We start from the raw sequence: 18769 nt of genomic DNA, 5'->3' as shown, positions 1-18769 counted from the left end.
ATCCCTCTGATCTCAATAACTCAGGAAAAAAAAATATTTTAAAATCTTTCCTGTCACTTCCATGTCCCATTCATATCACACAAGATCCAGTAATTTCCCCTATAGCAACACATGTGATGTGACTTTCGGGTCCCCCTTTCTACCATTCCTGCCTACTAACCTACTTTATTTAGTCTTTCATTGCTTCTCATGTGGACTACTGCAATAAACATTAAAGTTGTCTTTTCACTTTTATTTTCTTCACTCAATTCAGTAGTACCTACTTAAAGCACAGTCCTGATTATGCGCCTTCAATCCACCTTCTAAAACCTTCAATGAAATACTCCTCAATTGCACAATTATTATGCTGGTATTCAGTCTTTATAGCCCTCTCTCTCATTCTCTTCCTTAGCTAAGACACATTAAATCCTCAGTACGCACTAGGTACTATTCTAAGGTAAAATCCTTTCATTTTTACAGCAAACCTATGAATTATATGCCTTTATTACAGTGATTTATGTAAGAAATCTATGGCACAGAGAGAATTCTTTTCAGGTTACATGCCAGTGAGTAGACGGAGCCAGGAAGTTGTATAGCCCGGCTAATATTCTAACGCTAATATTTCTTGTATTTATCCAGAACCTTTACTCTTTCTAACTTTTCTCTACTTTTTCTAACTTTGCATGCCTATTTTCTCTTGTGTGAATACCCTCCACTGTGGCAAAATTGGACTACTGATGGGTCACTAAATCTCCCTCATGGCTTGTCTCCTCTACGTTTTTACTAACTCAGTTTCTTTCAGTGGAAAACCGCTCGATACATTTTGCTTATCTCAATTGTCAACTCTTGCAAGAATCCTTACTTTTATTTTCTCTTTCTTTTTTCTTTTTTAAGCCAAATGTGACTTTCTCTTTTCCTGAATTGAAGGAAAGGAAAATTCAGATATGAAGAGAGAATTGACCATTGTTTAAGGAGTCGGGGGTTATATTACAATCATACAGCTTTAATTCCAGTCTTCTTTCTGTCCTGGAACATTGCCATTGGGCCTAATGCCTGTCACACAGGCAGGGCATCTGTTGCCATGTGGCACTCATCCCTGGAAGAGAGGCTCCAGCATTCATTTGAATGGAAGAATGATGAAGGCCTATTTTGTGGATAAGAAATTTTTAATGAATGCAACTGTTAGAAGTACTTAGTGAATGAGTGTGATGCTTACATCTATAACAGACTTCAGCTAAATATAAATAAATTTAGTAAGGCTCTTCCTTTACCTCCTCCTAAACTATAAAATATGTAATAAAGAACAATAGATAACATCCACAGTTGTGAGGGTTTTCTGGGTTCTTGCAAAAGCTCAAGCTGTGCCAAGTGAAGTGCAACAAAGGAACACATGCCTCTTTCTTTAAATAAAATTTAATAGACATGAGAGGATTATACGCCAGCATTTTCCTTATCAACTTAATGGACCTTCACAGTGATTTAGTTATTATGATGCCATTTATAGAAATATAGCTATTTATAAAAACAATCTTTAAAAGACATACCCAAATCAGTTATAAAGTATTATTTTTGGTTATCCATATTGAAATTTATTAAATATGTGCATAGTGGATTATTATGTTAATTTTAAAAAATAAAATAAAGACAGGAAATTTAGCAAAGGTTATGCAAAGTAAAACATAATAAAATGTATCCAGGATAAACCTAGTTCAAAAAATGTATATATTGTAGGGTCTTATATGCTTATGTGGTCCTCAATGTGGACCACAAATCTGGTTATTTCCTAATACGTAAAACAAATGAGAAAACTCAGTCACTGACAAGAATCAAAATTCCAAAACAAAAAAGTTAAACAACTGTTTTGGAACATGCGTTGATTCAGATTCCAGGCACTAAGACATTAGATTAATCCAAAGCTGAGATAGTGACAGACATTTTCAATGTTATACCCATAGTGAACACTCCTAGATGCCGCAGAGGCTTTTATTATAAAAGTTAGTGCATGTAGGCCAGTGCCATAAAGGCAAAGGTCAGTTCTGTTAAAGTCATTCCATGAAGGGCCACGATGATATGGTCCAGGCTTTAAGCTCTCTCTTGCAGAGGAGATAAGTAGACTATAGTATATGTGTCTCATTAGAAGTATGTGTTCTTACCAGTAATTATTATTTCATAGGTGCAAGTTGTCAGCTTTGCTACAGAACATAATTGGGATTCTCTGGACTTTTATGATGGGGGAGACAACAATGCTCCAAGACTTGGAAGTTATTCAGGTAAATGAGAGAGCTGAGCTTAATTAAAATGCATTATAATTAGGAATGTAAGATCTCTCTCTCTCTTTGAAGAGCTCCCTAGAACTCTGACTTGGTGATTTTAATTTTGCTTTTTACAAACTATATGCAGTGAACTAAGTTACAAGGTTAGAAGTTTGAAAGGCTTTAAAGGTAATGAAATTGATGTTTAAGACCTTACTGTAGTGTTACTATATTTGTGTAATTATTTATTGATGTTTTTGTGTTACTAGTATTATTTTTAGCTGAGCTATGGTTCAGGAATAGTATGTATGCCCCTCTCCCTTAAAAAAAAGGATGAGTAGTAATAGTTAAAAATTAGACAGTGCTTGGTAATTATGGTATATTCACTTAATAGAATGTTATGCAGCCATTAGAACAATTATAGAGACTGTGTAACAACATGGTAAATGCTACCAGGTACTGTTGAGTGAGAATAAAGAAAATACAAAATCAATTCTATGAAATGAATTAAATTATATAAAATTCATACTATATACATATGTTCCAAGACCAGAAGGTTTTAAAATTTGTTACGGTTTTTAAAGGTAGTTTATGCATTTATCTAACAGCTTCTTATAGCATATTTAGGATAAAATGAAGTTTTAATTTTAACTGTACCTTTTACTTTAATTTTGATTATAGTGTTTAACTCTAGAAATATAAACATAGCTAAACTATAAACTTACATATTTCAGATATACTGAAAGAATTTTGAATGGTATTAAGGTTTTAATAGATTAAAAATATTTTAGATATAGATTGAGAGAGAAATTTTTCTTGGAAAAATTGTATAAATTTTTGAGTATGCATTTGTCTATAATAGACTAGGTGTAATACTTTCTGAATAATAATTACAATAATGAAGATGATGAAAATGATAAATAATAACAGCTGTTGATTACCAAGTGCTAGCTCTGCATGAAGCTTGTCATACATTTCCTCATTTGATCTTTTTAGCAGTCCTGGTAGGTGATTGACACTAAGAGAAATTAAGTTGCCTGAGGTCGTACAGCTAATGTTAGAATGAGACTGGGACCCAGCTGGTGTGACTCCAGAGTCAGAGCTCTTAATCACTAAGATCCTCAGAGACCAAAGGCAGTCTGAGTGACCTTTGAGTTTCTGTTTACCTCTGTCTTCAGTGATTCAGTTAGGACACTGTAGACAGAGCAAGTTCGGGAGGGAAAAAAAAGCAATCGTGTGTTCTTTAATGAGTTTGTCCTGGTTTCTGTTATAGAAGGCTCAGTGGTTAAGGTTCATAGAGTTGTGTAAAGTGTGAAGTAGCTAGAAAATTACAAAAAAAAACGTTTGCAACACTATCAACTCAGATGTTTGTTGAACTTTATCTTGAGACTGTTGACAGTTATTTTTATTGTTGTCTTTTGAAACTGCTTGAATTGTAAAATTAAGGATCTTGAACTATTACTCAATGTCAAATAGTCAAGAAGTAATTGGTTCAAGCAGATATGTTATATTTTCAACTCAGTAATTGAATAATTAAAGTTGATTTCCTGTCGAAGTTCAGAAGAACACGATTATAAAGCATTTGCTAAGAGACAAGGCTGACACTAGTTCATAATTGGTATCTTTTTGAATGCTAACTACCAGCTTTGCTGTCAGGGTGTAAGAAACATCAAGGTACTTGACCTGGTATAGAACATAAATGTATATATTTAAATATCATAATAAAGGCCAATAAATGAATATATCTTTAAGCCCATATAAAATTGTGTTATTATACCATAAAAATCGCATGCAGACTTTAAAACTAAGTTTATTATTAGCTTGTACATGAACTATTGAAATCCACATGAAATTCAAAATATTTATTTTAGGTGACTAGTAAAATTTACTGCTTTGATTTTCACCAGCTTTCTTTTTTTGCTCCTACCTATTTTTAGGGAGCAATCTAACGTGTTCTCGAAGGTCTGTCTCCTTGGAGATAGTCAAGAACAGTAATATGAAAGACAAATATGTGAGAAATATTTTTACCTAAAAATTTTGTAAAATACTTTACTAATATATAATGTCAGTGATAATTTATTGGCTAATTAATAGTTAACTTAGTTTTATTAATAATACTTATTATGTGATCACTGAACTACTTTTTCAATTATCATTTCAGGAACAACAATTCCCCCTCTTTTGAATAGTACATCTAATAATCTATATCTAAATTTTCAATCAGACATCAGTGTTTCTGCTGCTGGATTTCACCTTGAATACACAGGTAAATATATCATGTGCTATTCAGGAAAATTAAGAACAACTTTATATTAATTTAAATATTACTTTTCAGAATATAGAAAGTTAATGGACTTTGTCAAAAGAGAACATTTGGGCTTACTTTCTTAAGATTTTGAAGTGTTTCTTCAACTATAAAATTATATGTATAAAGTTCTGATTATTTTCATCAGAATTTACATTTTCTTTTTTTTTAAGTGTCAGTACACTTAAGATTTACCCTCTTAACAAAAGTTTTAAGTGCACAATACAGTAGTGTTAACTTTAGGTGCAGTGTTGTACAGCAGATCTCTAGAGCTTATCCGTCTTGCATAACTGAAACTTTATACCCGTTGAACAGCAACTCCGCATTTCTCCCTCCTCTCAGCCTCTGGAAACCAACATTCTACTTTATATTTCTATGAGTTTGACTATTCTATACTTCATATAAGTGATATCATGTAGTATTTGTCCTTCTGTGTCTGGCTTATTTCACTGAGCATAATGTCCATCAAGTGCACCAATGTTGTCACATACAACAGAATTTTTTTCTCCTTTTTAAGACTGAATAATATTCCATTGTATGTATATAATGTATTTTCTTTATCCATTCCTCCCTTGATGGACATTTAGGTTGTTTCCATATCTTAGCTATTGCGAATAATGCTGCAGTGAACATGGGAGTGCAGATATTGAGATTCTGATTTCTTTTGGAAATATACCCAGAAATGGGATTGCTAGATCATAAGGTAGATCTACTTTTAATTTTTTTGAGGAACCTCTACAGTGTTTTCCACAGTGTCTATACCATTTTACCTTCCAACCAACATTGTATAAAGGTTCCAATTTCTTCGTATTCTCACCAACACTTACCTTTTTTTTTTAAGATAAATAAGAGCATTTTATAGTTATCATGAAGAGTACAAATCATAGCAAAAACTCCAGTTTTGAGTATTTTTGCACCAAATGACATAACAACAACAATTCTTAAAGTAAATCAGCATGAACTATAAGAAGAAATAAACAAAAATGCATTATGAAATTTACCAAAATTGACACTAGTAAAGACGGATATTCTAAATAGACCAATTATCATAGGACCAATATAGACAATAGTTATTAAAATACAAAAAAACATACCTGGTCCAAAAGACTTCACCCAGAAATATTACAAGATCTTTAAAAACCAGGTAATCACAGTGCCATTTAAATTATTCCATCTACTTTTTGTGGCGTATACCATAGGTTCCAATACTTGTCTCAGTATAAAACTATAAACCAGCCTCTTTTGTGAACATGATGCAAATGTTTTAGTTTTCCAGCTTGCTGAGATTTAACTAACATATAACATTGTGTAAGTTTAAAATATACAATGTGAATTGTTCAGAATGTAAATTTTTGCAGCCACTATGGAAAACAGTATGGAGGCTTCTCTAAAAACTAAAAATAGAGTTGCCATATGATCTAGCAGTCCAACTCCTCATATATCCAAAGAAAACTAAAATTCAAAAAGATGCATGCACCCCAATGTTATACAACACTGTAAATCAACTATACTTCAACTAACTAACTAACTAAATAAATAAAATATATGATGTGTTGATTTGATACATGTATCTATTGCAAAATGATTACCACAATAGGGATAGTTAATACTTCCATTACTTCACATAATCACTTTTGTTTTCTGTGATGAGAACATTTAAGATCTAGTCTCCTAGTAACTTTGAATGATTCAATATCATTAACTATAGTCACCATGTTGTACACTGGATCCTCAGAACTATTCATCTTATAACTGGAAGTTTGTACCATTTGATTCACATCTCCCCATTTCTCCCAATCCCAGCCACTGGCAACCACCATTCTACTCATAGTTTCTAAGAGTTTGTCTTTTTTAGATTCTACGTGTAACTGAGATCATATGGTATTTGTTTTCTCTGAGTTATTTCACTTAGCATAATAACCTGGAGGTCATTTTTTGTTATTGCAGATGGCAGGATTTCCTTCTTTTACATGGCTGGATAATATTTCATTGTATATATGTCCCACATCTTTTTTTTACTCATCTGTAGAAAGACACTTAGGTTGTTTTCATATCTTGGCTATTACAAATAATGCTACAGTGAACATGTAGTGTAGGTATCTCTTTGAGATCCTGATTTCATTTCCTCTGAATATATACTAAGAAGTGGGATTGCTGGATATATGATAGTTCTATTTTTAATTTTTTGAAGAACCTCCATACTGTTGTCCATAGCGGCTGTACCAATATTCATTTCCACATCTATAGGTGGCTTTGGGTAGTATGGACAGTTTGACAATATTAGTTCTTCCTATTAATAATAAATATGGAATATTTTCACATTTATTTGTGTATTCTACAGATTTTTTTCATCAATGTCTTATGAGTTTTATTGTACAGATGTTTTACCACCTTGGTGGAATTTGTTCCTATTTTACTATTTTTTTCCAATGCTATTATAAATGGGATTGTTTTCTTTCTTTCTTTTTTAGATATTTTGTGGTTATTGCATAGTATCACAACTGATTTCTTTATGTTGATTTCATATGCTGCATTTTTATTAAATTGATTTATTCTAACATTTTTTGGTGGCATGTTTAGGATTTTTCTCTATGTAAGATCATATCATCTTCCAAAAGAGACAATTTTACTTTTACTTTTCTATTTGGAAGCCTTTCATTTCTTTTTCTTGCCTAATTGCTCTGACTAGGACTTCCAGTACTATGTTGAATAGGAGTCATGAGAGTGGTCACCCTTAGTCTTGTTCTTAATCATAGATGAAAAGCATTTAACCTTTCATCATTGAGTGTGACGTTAGCTGTGGGTTTTTCATATGTGGCCTTTATTATGTCTTGGTAGGCTGTATGTTTCTTGGAATTTATCCATTTCTTCTAGGTTATCTAATTTGTTGGTGTGTAATTGTTCATAGCAGTGTCTTATGATCCATTGTATTTCTGTGGTATCAGTGTAATGCCCTCTCTTTCATTTCTGATTTTATTTGAGTTCTCTTTCTTTTTTAATCTATTTAAAGTTTTCTAAATTTTGTTTATGTTTTAAAAACCAGCTCCTTGTTTCTGTGGTCTTTTCTATTGTTTTTATATTCTTCTATTTTATTTCTGCTTTCATAATTGTTATTTTCTTCATTTTGCTAACTTTTGGTTTAGTGTATTCTTTTTCTAGTTCATTGAGTTGTAAATTTAGCTTTTTTTGTTTTTTTTGAGATCTTTCTTTTTTCTTAATGCAGGCATTTATTGCTATAAAATTCCCTCTCAGAATGGCTTTTGCTGCATCCCATAAGTTTGGGTATATTGCATTTCTGATTTTGTTTCTTTCAAGATATATTTTGATTTCTTCTTTGACTCATTGATTGTTCAGGAGTATATTGTTTAATTTCAAATAGTTATGGATTTTCCAGTTTTCCTCCTGTTACTGATTTCTATTTTCATGTCATTGTGGTCAAAAGAGATGTTTGATATGATTTCAATCTGAAATTTGGTAAGACAGTTTTTGTGACATAATGTATGATCTGTCATGTAGAATATTCTGTTTGAACTTGAGAAGAACTTGCAATCTGCTACTTTGGAAGGAATGCTTTGTATATGTCTCTGTCTCTTCGGTCTATGTGGTCTAAAGTATAGTTCAAATTCAGTGTTTTCTTAATGATTTGATGTCTGGATGATCTATCAGTTGTTGAAAGCGGGGTATTGAAGTCCCCTACTATTATTCTATTGTCTATGTCTCCATTCAGAACTGTTAACATTTGCTTAATATATTTGGTTGCTCTGATGTTCGGTTCACATATATTTATGATTGTTATATTCCCTTTTACTTCCCTTTTATGTTTTTTTTTTAATTAATTAATTAATTAATTTATTTATGGCTGTGTTGGGTCTTCGTTTCTGTGCATGGGCTTTCTCTAGTTGTGGCAAGTGGGGACCACTCTTCATCACGGTGTGCAGGCCTCTCACTATCGCGGCCTCTGTTGTTGCAGAGCACAGCCTCCAGACACGCAGGCTCAGTAGTTGTGGCTCACGGGCCCAGTTGCTCCGCGGCATGTGGGATCTTCCCAGACCAGGGCTTGAACCCGTGTCCCCTGCATTGGCAGGCAGAGACCCACTGTGCCACCAGGGAAGCCCCCCTTTTATGTTTTTGATGTCACAGTTTACCTCTTCAATATTTTGTATTTATTAACAAATTATTGTAGCTATAGTTATTTTTAAAACTTTTGTCCTTTAACTTTTATAATAGTGTTAAATGGTTAATCCACCCCCATAGTATTAGAGTATTCTGAATTTGAATATATACTTACCTTTACCAGTGTGTTGTACATTTTCATGTTTTCATGTTACTAATTAGTGTCCTTTCATTTCAGCTTGAAGAACTCCTTTCAGTACTTTTTTGTAAGGCATGTCTAGTAGTGATGAACACCCTCAGCTTTTGGTTGTCTGGGAACATCTTTATCTTGCCTTCCTCTGAAGTCCTCTGGTGAACTGCTTTGCTGTATAGAATGCTTTTGCTTGGCAGTGTTATTCTTTCAGCACTTTGAATATAACATCCCTCTCTGTCCATGCATGTAAGGTTTCTCCAGAGAGAGTTGCTGAAAACCTTATTCAAGTTCCCTTGTAAGTTACAAGCTTTTTTTCTCTTACTACTTTAAAGATTCTCTATTTGTCACTGATTTTCTACAGTTTTATTGTGATTCATATTGTAGAAGATCTCTCTAAGTTGAGTTTGTTTGGGGACCCATGACTTTCATGAACATGACTGTTGAGATCTCTCCCCAGATTTAGGAAGTTCTCAGCCACTATTTCTTTAATAAGCTTTCTATTCCTATCTTTCTCTTTTCTCCTCTGGTAGTCCAGTAATTTAGAGATTCTTTTCTTTTGATAATATTTCATAGATCATTTAGGCTTTCTTCACTCTTTGAATTTTTCTTCTTATTTTCTCCTCTGATTACATAAATTTCAAGCATCCTCTCTTCTAATTCACAGATTCTTCTACTTGAACTCTCTTTTGCATTTTTTATTCATTAGGTGTATTTTTCAGCTCAAGAATTTCTGTTTGATCCTTTTTTATAATTTCTATCTCTGTTAAATTTCTCATTTTGATCATGTATTGTTTTCCTGGTTTTGTTCAATTAATTTTTGTGTTTTCTTGTAGCTCCTTCAGCTTCCTAAAAATTTTGAATTCCTTTCTGGGTAAGTTACAGATCTCCATGTCTTTGGGGTTGGTTACTCTCATGACTGACTTCAGGAGAGAAGTACCTTTCCTCAGACCTGCTAGGGATTCTGAAGGTTTTTTATACTTTCTATGGATATGCATGCTCCACTTCTTGCTCCCTCTTGTGGCAGAATTCTTAAGCTTGTATGACTTCTCTCAATCCTGTAGACCCTTGCTTTCCCAGGGGTAGTGACAAATGCTCAAGTTTGTAGTCTTTTCCAGATCCACAGAATCAGGCCAGATTTCTGTGTATGCTCACTAGCCATCTGCAAAAGCTTGCCCGTGGTCCAGCTAGAGGGATCCATAGGCAAGGTGTCCCCACTGGCTCATGGGTTTGCCTCCTGATGGAGTCCCTGAATTGTTTAATAAGATCCAGATCCCCTTGATATGTCCCTTTCTGAGTCCTGGCTTCTGTTTTCCAGTTATTCACAGTGCATGTCATAACTCAGTACTCAGGTTGAGGTGAGAGAAAAATGAGCCTTTTTTCTATTTGGTAGCATCCTGCACAGCTGGGGAAGTCAGGCACGCACTCACAGACTCTTACTTCCCCCACAGGAGAAGTCATGGGTCAAAAAGCGATCTCTTGGCACCAAACCCTGTTCCCTTGGGGGAAGGGTGGAGCAGATAAAGTCAAGCTGTTCCTCCTACTCTGTGCAATGTGTCCAATCTTGAATTTTTGCTCTAATGCTGTGCTGGAACTTCTCTGCTGGACTCCTTTACTTCCACAAGAGTCTCTCCTTCATGGGTGATTGTGCAATTCAGTGTTCTTCAGAGGCTCCCAGACCATGGCTTGAGAGGGGATGGAGCTAGCTCAAGGAGAACTTTAGGGTCCACAGCCAGGACCAAGGTCTGTAAGCCTATTGCCTGACGAACGGGTAGGTGAGACTCCTCCTGGGTCTCTTGGCACATGGTACTGGTGAGAGAACTAAAAGCAAATGGGGTGTTGCTAAATTTTCAGGGCTTTGGAATTATTTCTGAGTTAGCCACCTGGGTCTGACTCAAATGACTCTTTTCAAAATGGCTCTCCTTGTTCTTGCACTGCACTGGGGTTTCCTAATCTTCTACCTGTATTCCCACATGTCCCACAGGCACTCTTGTCCATGAATGATTGCCATATTCTTGTTGCTGAGGAAAGAACGTGAATGAGAATGAGAAACATATTAGGCCATCTTGCTGGCATCACTCCTCTTTTTTTTTTTTTTGACAACAGCTATCCTAATTAGGTGTGAGGTGATATCTCGTTGTGGTTTTGAGTTGCATTTCCCTGAAGATTAGAGATGTTGAGAATCTTTTCCTATCCCTGTTGGACATTTGTATGTCATCTTTGGAGAAATGTCTATTCAAGTCCCTTGCCCATTTCGTACCATTTTTGATTGGATTATTTTTTTTTATCAAGTTTTAGGAGTTCATTATGTAGTTTGGATATTAACACTGTATTATATATGCAGTTTGAAAATATTTTCTCCCATTCTGTAGTAGGTGACTTTTTAACTCTGCTGATTGTTTGCTATGCAGTAACATTTTAGTTTGATGTAGTCCACTTTTTAATTTTTGCTTTTGTTGCCCTGTGCTTTAATGTCATATCCAAGAAATCATTGCCAGGACCAATATCATGATGCCTTTTCCTGTTTTCTTCTAGGAATTTTACATTTTCAGTTCTTATTTTTAAGTTTTTAATTCATTTTGAATTAACTTTATATATGATGTAAGATAAGTTTCTAATTTCATTATTTTGCTTATGGATATCCAGTTTTCCCAGCATCGTTTGTTGAAGAGATTATCCTTTCCCCATTGTATATTTTGACACCCTTGTCAAAGATAAGTTAACTGTGTGGGGGTTTATTTTTGGACTCACTCCTCTGTTCCATTCATCTATATGTCTATTTTTATGCCAGCACCATACTGTTTTAATTATTGTAGCTTTTGTAGCTATATTTTGATATCATGAAGTGTGATATCACTTTGTTCATCTTTTTCAACATTGATTTGGCTATTTTGGATCTTTTGAGGTTCCTTATGAATTTTAGGTTTATCTTATTCAGTAAAAAACACCATTGAGATTTTGATAGAAATTGCATTGAATCTGTAGCTCATATTTAAACAATATTAAGCCTTCTAGTTCATGAACACAGTCTATCTTTCCACTTATTTGTATCTTTTAAAATTTCTTTCATGAATAGTCTGTAGTTTTCAGAGTAAAAGCCTTTCACCTCCTTGGCTAAGTGTTTTCGTAAGTATTTTATTCTTTCTGGTGCTACCATAAACAGGAACATTTTATTTATTTATTTATTATAAATTTATTTGTTTACTTGTCTATTTTTGGCTGGGTTGGATCTTCATTGCTGCACGGGGGTTTTCTCTAGTTGTGGCAACCGGGGGCTACTGTTCATTGCAGTGCATGGGCTTCTCATTGCAGTGGCTTCTCTTGTTGTGGGGCACAGGCTCTAGGTGCACGGGCTTCAGTAGTTGTGGCATGCAGGCTCAGTAGTTGTGGCTCACGGGCTCTAGAGTGCAGGCTCAGTAGTTGTGGTGCACGGGCTTAGTTGCTGTGTGGCATGTAGGGTATTCCCGGACCAGGGATCAAACCAGTTGCCCCTGCATTGGCGGGTGGATTCTTAACCATTGCCCCACGAGGTAAGTCCCAGGGAACATTTAAAAGTTTTCCTTTTAGAAGAGTTTGATGTTAGTGTCAGTGTATCAATTATGAATGATTTCTGTGTGTTGATTTTGTATCCAGAAACAACATAATTCATTTATTAGTACTAACAGTATTCCTTTGAAGTTAGGGTTTTCTACGTTTAAGATCATGTCATTTTCAAACAGCTACCTTTAATTTTTACTTTCTGATTTGGATGCTTTTTATGGCTTTTCCTCACCTAATTTCTTTGTATATGATTCCAGTATTACGTTAGTAGAAGCGTTAAGAGTCGGCATCCTTACCTTGCTCCTGATCTTAGATGAAAAGCTTTCAGTACTTTACTGTTGAATGTGATGATAGTTGTGGGCTTTTCATATATGGCCTGTATTATTTTGAGGTACATTCTGTATGTAATTTGTTGAGAGTTTTTATTATGAAAGAATTTTGTATTTTGTCAAATTCTTTTTTCTGCATCTATTGAGATGGTCATGTGTTTTCATCCTTCATTCTGCTAATTGGTGTATCATGTTTACTGATTGAATTGTCTTTGTATCCCAGGAATAAATTCCACTTGGTCATGGTGTATGGTCCTTTTGATGTGCTGTTTAATTTGGTTTGCTAGTATTTTGCTGCAGATCTTTGCATCTATATTCATCAGGCATATTGTCCTACAGTTTTCTTGTAGTGCCTTTGGCTATGGTATCAGGGTAATGCTGGACTCATAAAATGAATTTGTGACTGTTCTCCCTTCAGTGTTTTGGAAAAGTTTGAGTAGAATCAGTGTTAATTCTTTAAATGTTTGGTAGAATTCACCCATGCAATCATCTGGTCCTGGGCTTTTCTTTGTTGGGAGATTTTTTGATTATTTAGTCAATATCCTTATTCATTAGTGGTCTATTCAGACTTTCTATTTATTCATGAATTAGTCGTGGTAGGTTATATGATTTTATAAGTTTACCCATTTTTTTTTAGGTTATCCAATTTGTTGGTGTCCAGTTGTTCATAGTAGTCTCTTACGATCATTTGAATTTCTGTGGTATCAATTGTAGTGACTCCTGTTTCATTACAAGTATTTTCAAATTGTGAAAAAAAGAACTGGATCCTGAAGAAATTTTAAAACTGAAGTTGGAGTAAGTGGCTTTTCTTGTTGGCATAGAAAATATATATTTGTCTCCCAACTTCCTAGAAAACTTTCAAACACAAAAAAGGCTTACATACTCTAATTAAATACATATATGAGACAGTGTGTTTTTTGCTACATAAAATTATCACAAGTGTAATTGGGTGATTATTTTGGAAATTTGGGGTTTATTTACTGTTTCCCTGGAATGTAAGCTCCAGGAAGACACGATTGGCCATTAGTACAGGACCATGTCCACTTAGGATATCCTTTTGTCTCTTGCACTGAGACCAGTCCTTGAATCTTATAATGCATTCACAACACATATGTTGCCTGAGTAAGGAATAAGTGACACAACACCTAGAAGCAAAAGATAACAAATATGTAATGTTGATATATATATAATTGACATCAGTATACCTACACCTATGCTAGTGTTCATAGAGGAATGTAGCACGTTGGTCTGTACACATTTTATAATTCTGTTGGTTTTTGCTTTCTGAAGGTATCCCATTGAGTACTATCTCCTCAATATCACTTTGTCCAGGCCACTCAATCCATCATTGTAACATCATTACTTACACAGGAAGATCTGATAGAAAAGAAATGCCCTGTGGAAACGAACAGAGGCTACGACAAAGATGGACATGTACTAAATAAATAGTAATTAATTGATTTTTGACAATTATTTTTGTTTTATGTTGAGGTTCGTTTTCCAGCTATTGCTAACCTCAGATATATTAAATGTATCATTGTGGTGTAAATAGGTGACAAATAAGTATAAAAAGTTTCATTCATTCATTTTTCATTCAACCAATACATATTTTTGAATGCCTACTATATAATAGGCACAATGCTCAATATGGGAAGTGCAAAGATAAATATGTCACAGTATCAGTTTTGAGGAGATCACAGTCTAGTAGAAGAGACAGAGATAAGCAATAATATAGTGCTATGAATACAGGAATAGAGATATTTATGGTAGAGTGCACAAAAGCAATAAGAAATCAGCTCCATTTAAGAAGTTCAGGAAATACTTCAAATAGGAGGTAACATTTTGGCTGAATCTTAACAAATAACCAGGAGTTTTACAGTTAAACAAGAAAGAGTGGATATTTTTAGCATGCAAACTTCAGGTTTAGACAGAGCTGTGATACGTGGCATGTTACAAGGATTGCAGCCTTGTCTGCAAGGATTGCAGGCAGGGCTACTCCTGAAAGGTGTGGAATGTCATAATCAGAAATTTGACATCATATAGGTGATGTAGTTCGAAAGCAGCATATGTTTTGATAGTTATTCATGATATAAACTATTAAATTATCATAATAACAAAAAAATTGAAGAAACTTTTTTAGTCTATTTTATAAACTTTCAAATTTCTAAAATAAAATATTTTGTTGAATGCCAAAAAGGTCCTTTATTTGTATAAGGTAAACAGTATAGGGACATTACAGTTTAATGGAATTATTTATCCAGTTATCTATAATATTTTTCAAGCTGTTCTTTTGGTTAGAACCTCTTATTTATATCAATAAATGAAGGAACTTAAGCCATATCTTAACAAATAATAGGTGTTAATCACTCCTAGAACAAAGGATTGAGAATTTGCTACTCTTAAGGGAAAACAGTGACTAGTGGATTTAAATCTCTCAATTTTAGGTCTTAGTAGCTAACATCTTTGACAGAGTAGGCAAAATATACTAGAAATAAACAATTTAAGCATATTTAATTTTAAAAGTAAAGTTGAGTACCTAACCATGTCAAGGAAAGTCTGATTAGAACTGTAGAGGGACTGGAAGATGAATGAGATAAATCTCTGTCCTAATCAAGTGTAAACTTTATTACGTGAAATGTGTTTTTTCCCTATATTTGTGATTATTGTCCAACTATGTTACAACTAGATACTTCTGTAAAATGAGCAATCAGGGAATGCTAATATTTCCTAAATTAGTTATCTGAATACCACTCAAAAATGTGGGAAAGAACTTACCATTGGTAATGAATGAGCATAAGAACAAATGGTGTATCAATGTATCTTACGAGCAGTTGCTTTAAATAATAAGACTACCAACTCTCCTAATGATCTAGAGGCTACTCATAGGGACTGGCATTTAATTTGTTAGGAATGAATTCACATAATCTAAAGTAAATGTTCACAAAATGATGCTTTAGTTTCAAACTGGTCCCCGGATACTTCTTAAGAATTATTAGATATCTGGATTCTCTACCCAAGAGAAAAACAAGCAAAATACTAGACACTGTATTTAAGCAATCTAAGGACAGTACTAACTATATTTTTCAAAAACCACAAAGTGGAATCCTATTAGAAGATGATAAGATGATCACCACTTTTTAAACATTGTTGAGAGGCCTTAACTAAGCCATCAAAACATTTGCTGAATGCTCACTTTTTAAAAATCTGAAGTACAGTTGATTTGCAATACTGTGTTAGTTTCAGATGTACAGCAAAGTTATTCAGTTTTACCTATATATATATATATTTATTTCAGATTCTTTTCCACTATAGGTTGTTACAAGATGTTGAATATAGTTCCCTGTGCTATATAGTAAATCCTTGTTGTTTATATATTTTATGTATAGAAGTGTGTATCTGTTAATCCCATACTCCTAATTTATCCCTCCCACAACTCGTTGCCCCTTTGGTAACCATAAGTTTGTTTTCTATGTCTGTGAGTCTGTTTCTGTTTTGTAAATAAGATCATTTGTATTATTTTTTTAAATCCACATACAAGTGATATCATATAATTGTCTGTCTTACTTCACTCAGTATGATAATCTCTAGGTCCATCCATGTTGCCGCAAATGGCAATATTTTATTCTTTTTTATGGCTGAGTAGTATTCCATTGTATATAAGACTTTTTTTTTTTTTTTTTTTTTTTTGTGGCACGTGGGCCTCTTACCATTGTGGCGTCTCCCGTTGCGGAGCACAGGCTCCGGACGCGCAGGCTCAGCGGCCATGGCTCACAGGCCCAGCCGCTCCGCAGCATGCGGGATCCTCTCAGACCGGGGCACAAACCTGTGTCGCCTGCATCGGCAGGCGGACTCCCAACCACTGCACCACCAGGGAAGCCCTATAAGACATTTTTATCCATTCATCTGTCAGTGGACATTTCGGTTGCTTCGATATCTTGGCTATTGTAAATAGTGCTGCTATGAACATTGGGGTACATGTATCTTTTAGAATTAGAGTTTTTGTCTTTTCCAGATATATGCCCAGGAGTGGGATTGCTGGATCATATGATAGCTCTATTTTTATTTTTTTAAGGAACTTCCATACTGTTCTCCATAGTGGCTGCACCAATTTACATACCCACCAACAGTGTAAGAGGGTTCCCTTTTCTCCATACCCTTTCCAGAATTTATTATTTGTAGACTTTTTTTTTTTTTTGTGGTACACTGGCCTCTCACTGTTGTGGCCTTTCCCATTGCGGAGCAACAGGCTCCGGATGCACAGGCTCAGCGGCCATGGCTCACGGGCACAGCCACTCCGCGGCATGTGGGATCTCCCCAGACCGGGGCATGAACCCATGTCCCCTGCATTGGCAGGCGGACTCTCAACCACTGCGCCACCAAGGAAGCCCTATTTGTAGACTTTTTGATGATGGCCATTTGACCAGTGTGAGGTGATACTTCATTGCAGTTTTGATTTGCATTTCTCTAATAATTAGCGATGTTGAGCATCTTTTCATATGCCTATTGGCCATCTGTATGAATTGTTTGGAATATCTATTTAGGTCTTGAGTCAATTTTTTGATTGGGTTTCCTGGTTTATTTGTTTGTTTGTTTGTTTGTTTTGATACTGATACTGAGTTACATGAGCTATTTGCATATTTTGGAAATTAATCCCTTGTCAATAGCATTGTTTGCAAATATTTTTTCCCATTCTGTAGGTTGTCTTTTCTTTTTTTTTTTTTGGTTTTCTTCTGAATTTTTGAATTTTATTTTATTTTATTTTTATACAGCAGTTTCTTATTAGTCATCAGTTTTATCCACATCATTGTATACATGTCAATCCCAATGGCCCAGTTCATCACACCACCACCACTGCCCCCTGCCGCTTTCTCCCCTGGGTGTCCATACATTTGTTCTCTACATCTGTGTCTCAATTTCTGCCTTGCAAACTGGTTCATGTGTACCATTTTTCTAGGTTCCACATGTATGCATTAATATACGATGTTTGTTTTTCTCTTTCTGACATACTTCATTCTGTATGACAGTCTCTAGACCATCCATGTCTCAACAAATGACCCAATTTTGTTCCTTTTTATGGCTGAGTAATATTCCATTATATATATGTACCACATCTTCTTTATCCATTCATCTGTCAATGGGCATTTAGGTTGCTTCCATGACCTGGCTATTGTAAATAGTGCTGCAATGAACATTGGGGTGCATGTGTCTTTTTCAATAATGGTTTTCTCTGGGTATATGCCCAGTAGTGGGATTGCTGGGTCATATGGTAATTCTATTTTTAGTTTTTTAAGGAACCTCCATACTGTTCTCCATAGTGGCTGTGTCAATTTACATTCCCATCAACAGTGCAAGAGGGTTCCCTTTTCTCCACACCCTCTTCAGCATTTGTTGTTTGTAGATTTTCTGATGATGCCGATTCTATCCATAGGTTATCTTTTCATTTTGTTTATGGTTTCCTTGGCTGTGTAAAAGCTTATAAGTTTGATTGAGTCCCATTTGTTTATTTTTGCTTTTATTTCTTTTGCCTTGGGAATATGATCAAAGAAAATATTGCTACGATTTATGTCAGACAATGTTTTGCCTGTGTTCTCTTCTAAGAGTTTTATGGTGTCACATCTTATATTTAGATCTTTAAACAATTTTAAGTTTATTTTTGTATGTGGTGTGAGGGAGTGTTCTAACTTCATTGATTTACGTGAGGATGTCCAGCTTTCCCAACACCACTTGCTGAAAAGATTGCCTTTTCTTCATTGTATATCCTTGTCTCCTTTCTTGAAGATTAATTGACCACAGGTGTGTGTGTTTATTTCTGGGCTCTGTATTCTATTCCATTGATCTATACATCTGTTTTTGCACCAACACAGTGCCGTTTTGATTATTATAGTTTTGGAATATTGTTTGAAGTCTGGGAGGGGTTTGTTTTTTTTCCTCAGGATTGCTTTGGTAATTCAGGGTCTTTTGTGGTTCCACATAAATTTTAAGATTATTTGTTCTGGTTCTGTGAAATGGTCATGGGTAATTTGATAGGGATCACATTAAATCTGTAGATTGCTTTTGGTAG

General features: G+C 34.7%; 1 protein-coding gene across 4 annotated transcripts in view; it reads left to right on the top strand.

Annotated features, from left to right (window-relative positions):
- Positions 1–18769, top strand: part of CSMD3 (CUB and Sushi multiple domains 3) — a 1073652-nt gene that overhangs the window by 913879 nt on the left and 141004 nt on the right. For all 4 annotated transcript variants that reach the window (XM_065895021.1, XM_065895023.1, XM_065895022.1 and 1 more), the window contains 2 exons: positions 2153–2249; positions 4393–4497. In XM_065895021.1, coding sequence (XP_065751093.1) covers positions 2153–2249; positions 4393–4497 — 202 coding nt within the window. The remainder of the gene's footprint in view (positions 1–2152; positions 2250–4392; positions 4498–18769) is intronic.

This window comes from Phocoena phocoena, chromosome 17 (genome assembly GCF_963924675.1).
Source record: "Phocoena phocoena chromosome 17, mPhoPho1.1, whole genome shotgun sequence".
NCBI lineage: Eukaryota > Metazoa > Chordata > Mammalia > Artiodactyla > Phocoenidae > Phocoena > Phocoena phocoena.
This window is presented reverse-complemented; position numbering and strand designations above follow the sequence as displayed.